At 44.5% G+C, this 8274-nt stretch overlaps 1 protein-coding gene across 1 annotated transcript; it reads left to right on the top strand.

The window, feature by feature from the left end:
• Nucleotides 1-825: 825 nt before the first annotated feature.
• On the top strand, nt 826-3949 carry LOC103806227 (acyl-CoA-binding protein-like; the record flags this gene model as incomplete). Its single annotated transcript, XM_009078908.1, is given in 4 exon segments — nt 826-869; nt 872-994; nt 2834-2896; nt 3656-3949. Coding segments are annotated over 4 exon segments (304 nt in total), but the record flags the coding sequence as incomplete, so codon positions are not given.
• Between the last annotated feature and the right edge of the window lie 4325 nt (nt 3950-8274).

Below are 8274 nucleotides of genomic sequence, written 5' to 3'. Positions count from 1 at the left end.
GGGGTGAAGCGCGCGCGGTGGGGGGGGCGTTGGTAGTTGGGACCGGACGGGATCGGGTCGGGATCGAGACGGGATCGCCGCGATGACTGAGGTGCGAGGGGCCCTGCAGATAGGGGCACACCTGCGGGTTGGCTGGGGAGGTAGTTCCTGGCATAGAATTGTTCATTTCCCTATCTGTGTGTGGCTCTGTCTCCCATTCCTTGAATATATCCAGCTAAACAGTACCTTTGCCAACAGAATCCTGGGCTGCACCAAAAGGAGTGTGGCTAGCAGGTCAAAAGAGGTAATCCTTCCCCTCTACTCTGTTCTCATGAGACCCCACCTGGAACACTGCATGCAGTTCTGGTGCCCTCAACACAACACAGAATTGTTGGAGCAAGTCCAGAGAAGGCCACGAATTTGATAAGAAGATTGGAGCATCTTTCCTATGAAGAGAAGCTGAGGAATTTGGGGTTGTTCAGCCTGGAGAAGAGAAGGTTATGTGGAGATCTCATAGCACCTTCCAGTACCTGAAGGGGCTGCAGGGTAGCGAGAGAGGGACTCTTGGTTAGGAACTGCAGTGACAAGTCAAGGGCCAATGGGTACAAATAGAAAGAAGATAAATTTGTGTTAGGTATGAAGAGACTCTAAGGGTAGTGAGACACTGGCACAGGTTGCCGAGGGAGGCTGTGGCAGCCCCAACCCTGGCAATGTTCAAAGCCAGGTTGGATAAAACCCTGAGCAACCTGGTCTAGTAGGGAGGTGTCCCTGCTCAGGGCAGGGGGTTGGGACTAGATGGTCTGTAAGGTCCATTCCAACCCCTAAAATTCTGTGGATCTATGGCAGAGGGTGTGGGTACCCTCCCACGGGTGCTCACTGCCGTGTTCCTCCCTCCAGGCTGCGTTTCAGAAAGCTGCCGAGGAGGTGAAGCAGCTCAAGTCGCAGCCCACAGACCAGGAGATGCTCGACATCTACAGCCACTACAAACAGGCCACGGTGGGGGATGTGAACACGGGTGAGTGCTGCCGCGGCCCTGCACCCCACGGGGGCGATGCAGCTAGAGGCAAAACCTCTGCGTGTGGCTTCCTGCAATCCCGCGGCTCAGAGAGTGACTCAGTACCGACTTGGCACGGATTGGCGTGCAGGAGGGCACGGGCTGACCCGATAAGGGTTTGTGCAACTTGTGGTTTTTAGATTAACCCAGCTGCAGCTGCCAGGGTTGTGCAGCGAGGGGCTCTGGGGATCCTTTGTGTTAGCTTTGTGCAAATATTGGGATTGGGGTTTTTTTTGGAGATGCCCAGGTCAAGGGGTGCTGCTGCTTTACTCAGTTCAACACGATTGAACAGCAAGGCAAACTTTACAAGTGTGGAATTGCAATACTAGGGGGGAGGAAGGTTATTTTTACTGGACTGGCTGCTAAAAATAGCATTGGAAAGTAAAACCAGAAGAACAGGAGAAAACTTATAGGTGCTGCAATTAAATATCACGTTTTGGAAAGACTATAGTGAAAATATGTCTGTGAGTACACTATGTAAAATGTGTCCTGCTACTTCTCGTGCTACATTTGTGTCACTGGCAGTTCAGGAATAACATTTAGAGTGAAGCTTGTCTCTGTTGACCTTGTGCAACACTGGAGTAGCTAGAATTAGAAAGGGAAAAGGTTGGTTGTGTGGAGCACTGGCCTCCTAACCCAGTAGCTGGCAAAGTTTGTTGGGTGTGCATTGAATTAAAAGCTGGCAGTGAAGTGCACAGGAAAGAGTAAGCAATTGCAGTCTCCTTTTCTCATGGTGGGCAATGCAAAGGGAGAAAACTGATTTGGGCTTTAAGATCCTTTCAGTGTGGTTGGACCTTAGCCTTATTATTGTTTGACAGGGTGAAATGGTGCTCTAGGGCTGTGAACACACCAGCATTTCTGTAAGTGGCTGCACTCTTGTGAAGCAGTAGCCAATGTGAGTTGGCCAGAAAAGCAGTCTGGGGAAGGGTGACTGGTGGGGGTTGTGCTGGAGAGAAGTGGAGCTGCCAAGTAGCTCTGCAGGTCACTGTGCCATGTGAGCTCCACAAGGCTATTTCTTTGGCTAATGTGCAGGCTACTGTCCAGTGCCATTTGTTAGTCCTAAGAATTGTCTGTAAAGAGACAGAGATGAAATAAAACCACAGAGGGGACTTTACATGAAGAATGACCATATACATGTCATTCAGTCTCTGCTTGGCCACACCATAGACTAAAGTGAGTTAGAATTCCAAGGTTATATCCCTAGATGACAGGACAAATGCAGAGCTGTAGGTTAGGAGCACACCTCTAACTTGATGAAAATGAGTTCTAAGCTGTATGCAGAACAGATGCAGAGCTGTAGGTTAGGAGCACATCCCTAACTTGATGGTAATGAGTTCTAAGCTGTATGCAGAGCAGATGCAGAGCTGTAGGTTAGGAGCATATCCCTAACTTGATGGTAATGAGTTCCAAGCTGTATGCTATTAGCTTTTGTTTTCATGTCTCTGCATGTAATGGACCTTGGGGTATTTCTGCTTTACTTCAGAGCTGGTGTTCTTTAATTGGTTAGCTGTCATATGACAGCTAGCTCTTCACAAACTACAGTAAAACCAAATCACACTACTACTTGGTGCTCTTCTACTCAAATGCTGCTTTCTCAAGAGAATTTGACAGCTCTGTTGCCACCAACAGTGTTCTAACACCTCAGGTGTTCCCTTGAGGTGAAGTCCTGACTATAGGTTAGTAATAGCTGCAAAGGTGAACCATGTATTGTCATAATTGAGACCTAAATAGCCTTCAGGTAAGTATTACCTACACCTAGATCACACAAACTAATCCTGCTGCTTACCTTGTCTCTCTCAGAACGCCCTGGTATGCTGGACTTCAAAGGCAAAGCCAAGTGGGATGCCTGGAATGCATTGAAAGGTAAGTGTCTGCTTTAAAATTGGATAAAAAATACCACTGACAAAATAGTTAGAAAAGCACATGTAGTTCAGCAAGAAACAGAATAGTGTTGCCATATAATACAAGAGTTCTAGAAGTTCAGAATGCCATGATAATAAACTTTTACTTTTGATTACCACTGCAAGGTAGAAGTAATCCTGAAAAATACAGCTGGTGTGAAAGGGAATTAAGGTGCAAATTGCCCACTTGGCCTAAGATGTTAAACAAAGGAGAACAGTAACAGCAGCAGAAACCTAAATCTGTTTTCCTGGTCCCAGCCTGGTATCCCAGACACTGAGCTCTTCCTCCAGTTGTTATGCATCTTCCAGTTAGGAAAGCTTTAGAAGAAACAACTGCACTCTCTGCTCTAAGTGAGGAGCCAAACAAGTGGTTTAACCTATGAAAATGGGATTTTTCTGGTGTTTAAAGGAGCTGACACTACATCTGAATGCAGCAGGAGCTGATTGAATTGCTTTCCTGTAATAATTGTCAGTGGCATTAATAGAACTAATACACTGTTTAGTTGCTGTCTGTGCAACTACAGCTTTGCTTTGAAACACTGTTTTCTCATGACTGGTAAAATTTGCTTAAAACTTTAGTAGTGGATTCACAGCCAAGTGACCTTCCTGGCTCCTTTGGTCTCTAGTAGCATGGTGCTGCAGGCTGTGGAAAGGAATTGGGACTTTAAGACATCTTTATAGGTAGAAGGTGTTTGACTTCTTCCTGTGTTCTGTCCTTCAGGAATGTCCAAAGAAGATGCGATGAAAGCTTACATAGCAAAAGTGGAAGAACTAAAGGGCAAATATGGCATCTGAGGACTGGATATAGTGGCCACATGCACCTGAATGATGCCTTATTTCTAGTACTGTGGAAAACTGGTTTTTGAGAGTAATCTTTAACGCCTAGTATATTATAGTCAGTTCTCTTCATGCCTGTACTCCAGGAGAAGTTATGTACCTGCCTAATGTACTGACACGACATAAATTCCTTCTGGGAACAAAATCTGGAACTCATTAAAGTGCATTTGGTACTTCAGCTGTTGTGCTGGTCATCCCTTAGCGGTTATTCTGAGCTCATCCCTTAATTGCTGTGTTGTCAGACGCTTGGTTTGAGGCACAAGCCAAGCTCCCCAGCCGTGTGCCGCTAGAGGGGGTCGGTAATCTGTGTTCGGGCAGGGAGGAGCTGTGTCCAAACCACTCCGCGCTGCCTCCTCCTTCCTCACCCAGATGAGTGGCAACCCACAAAAACTGGAGCACCACATAGCTTATCGGGAAGAGGTTAGCTCTAATGCTGCGTAAGCTAAGAACAAGGTGCTTGATATTTGTTGCCTGGAGCTTTCAGAGACTTAGTCAACAGCTGCCAAATCATCTCTCATAAAACATTTCTTAGATGTGTTATTAACCTACAACTATGTTGGGCTTTTAGAGAAAAGGCTAATACTTTGCAGCTGAACACAAAACCTTCCCTGTGAAGGGAAAAGTTCTTCAAACTGTGGTGTTGATGCTGTAAAGGCAGAGTACTGATGTTGCCATGTAATGAGGCTACACTGAGGGGTGAGTGGAGTACAGACTGGCCTAACACTGTCAGGGCTGTTCAAAGAGGAAGACTTAGAGTGATCATCAGCAGAAGTTTGATTACAAAACACAGTTAGGACCAGCTCTAGTAGGCTTTTAGTTGTTTTGGTTTGCCTAATATAGTCCATTGGAACTGCTGCTGATGTAGATTTTGCTTTTCAAATGTGACATTGAATATTCCAGCACAGAGCATATGAGAATGAACTCCCAACCTTATATGGGAATAAGGCATTCTAATTTCTGCTGCACTGGTTAGCATCTGAACCGATGAGGACTTCAAATCAAACACTTCAGATAAGCTATTGATTTTTAGAAATACATAGGGCTGAAAACTATCATTACATATCTGTCTAGGTAAATACAGTTTTGTAGGTAGTTACACAGGCTTTGCTGTATGTAGTAGACTTGGAGATTACACCACATGCTTTCAAAATTATAACTTCCCCCTTTGTTGCTTTTAGTGGGAAATGCTTAGAGCTAATTTTCACCCTTTAGGTGTCTTAGGATAAAGAACACCAAAAAAAAAGTTGTTTATTTTTGCTCTTCTGAGTGAGTAAACCAAGCATTTGGGGTTTTTACCTCCTCTGGTAACCTCTGTGTAATTAAATTCACCTTGCAAGAGAGGGATAAAAGCAGGTGTTCAGCATAAGAAATGCTTTTACCTTTTCTCCAGTCCTAAATTGCACAGCCAACTCTATCTTCACAGCTGTATTTTGTGGAGCTGGAGGATTCTGCCAACCTGTGTCAGAACAGAACTCATACTGGCAAATGCTTCCACTTGTGCATTTCTTTGCTGGAAGCTGATGCCCTGTGAGCACACTGTGCTTTGCTGACGTGCTTTCTGTCACAAGTGGTGTCAGAATGTTTGACTGCCAAAGCAGTGGAGTTGGGTCTAAAGAATGGGCTGGGAATAGCAAGTTCTCTATCCCAGTTGCCATTCAGCTTTATTTCCCCTGCAAGACTTAATGAATTGTTACAGTGCTGCTCTCCTTTCTCATACCTGTCTGGCATTGAGAAAATATTGCTCTGTACACAGTGCTTATCCCAGAGAGGGCTTGCTCTTAGCCAGGCTTTTATAAACTGCCTTGTACTTACAAATAATGCAATTTGTTATACAAGTTATACAAGTGACTGAGAACTCTACCTTGGATGTCTTTATTTGGGTACTTTATTTTTACTCTAGTAACACCTTTCTGCTTGCAGCTTCACCTTTCTTAGAAAGTAACATCAGCAGTCTTACACAGTGGATTGCAGAAGGGCAAGCTAAGTACTATCTCAGGAGTAAGCTGAAAAATTCAAGATGTAGAAATAAGAGCTCTGCATGAAGGCAACAGCAAAGGTACTGATGTCCGTTCGTGACGAGAAGCAGCAACACAGAATTTGGCTGCAAGGCTGTTAACTGGGTACTACCACTGCACAGAGAGGCTTGAAATAGACTGAGCTGAGTTGAGGGGCTGGTTGTGGTTGTTTAGCAGCAGGATGAATGTCTGTAAATGCATGGGATGCTGGACTATCTGAAAATGTGGCTGACTTAGTGACCAAGTAGTCCTTGCAGACATGGTGCATGAGGCACCTGGGCTGCATGAATAACACTTTGGCAATAGTGAGGCTAGGGCAGTGGTGGTTTCAAGACATCTACAAACAGACTTGTAGGTAGAGGTAATTGCTTTTATTATACTAATAAGGTGGTAAAAATGGACAACCATTATCATATACAGACTCGAGATTAGAAACAGAAGCAGCAAGCCTCAAACCAAAACACAATTTCAGAACCGTCGCTCTCTGCAGTAAGGCACTCTTAGTGGGAGAACAGATGCTTTTGATGGCTGGGCAGTGCTGCAAAACAGGGGATTGTTCTGACATACGTTTAGGGAATTGCTGCTATTTCCTCTGGATTGGATCAAAGAAAGGCTGTCAACATCCTGATCCTCGCAGAGCTCGCGAAGGGGAAGAGACGTGCGCTGAAACAAGCCCAACATGCAGGAGGTCAGAGGCCATCTGGTACACACGCACTCAGGGCTGGTTTGCTGAGTCTGCAGTGGCAGGATGGAATCTGGACTTTGGATATGGCAATAATAAATGTTAACTTGTGTGTGTGATAAGGCTGTTCCTTCTATCACACTTGTACTATTAGCTCTTGCACAGAGCAACTGGCTGATTGGCACTGGCTGCAGTTAGAGATAAGCTGTAAAGGGGATGATGTTTTCCTTGGATTGTTTTTTCTGGTGGGTTTTGCTTGCTTTTAACAAACATGCAAAGGTGCAACACTCCCAGCACAGATTTAACAAGTTGGTATTGCTGTACTGCTTAAGGCCCATAACATATTTTTCAACCCTGTGAAGTAAGTTTTTCAGTTTGACTAAAAAAGCACCCTGAGGCAAACTCTAGTGTGCAACTGCCTGTCTCAAAATTCTTCAGTACTCATCTGGAGTGATCTTGTTTCACAATCAAGTATTTTAACCTTTGAACTTCTCTGACCCTGATGATACTGCTAAAAATAAATGAGAATTGTATTTGCTGCTGTTTAAAATACTTGCTTTTCCCCCTGAGTGTTCAGAGAAAACAATATTGGGCAATACCACTTTGAGGTGACTGGTCATCTGAGCCATCTTGTGGGATTGATTATAAATGGGGGAGACAAAAAAGAATGTATTTTGGTTGAAAAATAAATACCACAGCTGTCACCCAAAAATGGATTACACAGTGTTCCAAGTTATCAAAGCTGCGTGGAAGTACGACAAGTTGATACTACATAGACATAAGATATTTGAGCACAATCACAGTAATAAACTCAGAAGGGTGAAAGTTGATAGAATAGAACAAAAATAGATTTTTTTCCCTCTAACCACAAATATATGAAGCACCTTCAAACTCAGATATCTGATCTATGAATTAGCCAGTCTTCAGCTGCTCATTTAAAGTGCAAACAACATCAATCCATCCTAGATGTGCCTTCATCGTTTATAGAATGAGCTAGTATTTCCTCTAGAACCAGAGTATCTGTGAAAGTTAAACACAGCTTGGTCACTTTATTTTAGAATAGGGAATTCACATGGATCTTGGCTGCAGAGGTCTTTTAATGCTCATTCCCAGTTAGTCCCAGTACACATATATTTATGAGCTGCATGAAAAGAAGCATCACCACACACTTTCTTTCCACACCCTGGAAAAAAAGAAAATTACATTACTTGGCTAACATAGCCAGGCAGACACCTTGTTTATCCCCACCAAAATGTGCAAGGCACTGACTTGTACTGTGCTCCCCAAAAGGCTGAGGTAGTGGTATCTTGTGTTCTCCTAACAAACCTTGCTCATATGGGTAAGTTCTGAATCACAGAATTTTAGGAGTTGGAATGGACCTTAAATATCACCTAGTCCCAAGCCCCTGCCGTGGGCAGGGACACCTCCTGACCAGACCAGGTTGCTCAAGGTTTTATCCAAGCTGGCTTTGAACACTGCCAGGGTTGGGGCAGCCACAGCCTCCCTGGGCAACCTGGGACAGTGTCTCACCACCCTCACAGCAAAAAGCTTTTTCCTAATATCTAACCTAAATTTTCCCTCTTTCAATTTGTACCCATTGCCCCCTGTCCTGTCACTGCAGCTCCTAACAAAAAGTCCCTCTCCAGCTTCCCTGTAGCCCCTTCAGATACTGGAACTGCTCTGAGGTCTTCACACAACCTGCTCTTCTCCAGGCTGAACAGCCCCAACTTCCTCAGCTTCTCTTCATAGGGAAGATGCTCCAATCCTCTTATCAACTTCATGGCCTCCTCTGGACTTGCTCCAACA

This window comes from Acanthisitta chloris, unplaced genomic scaffold, assembly GCF_000695815.1.
Source record: "Acanthisitta chloris isolate BGI_N310 unplaced genomic scaffold, ASM69581v1 scaffold17807, whole genome shotgun sequence".
In the NCBI taxonomy this organism is placed as follows: Eukaryota; Metazoa; Chordata; class Aves; order Passeriformes; family Acanthisittidae; genus Acanthisitta; species Acanthisitta chloris.
Note: the sequence above shows the minus strand (reverse complement) of the source record. Positions and strands in the feature narration are given on the sequence as shown.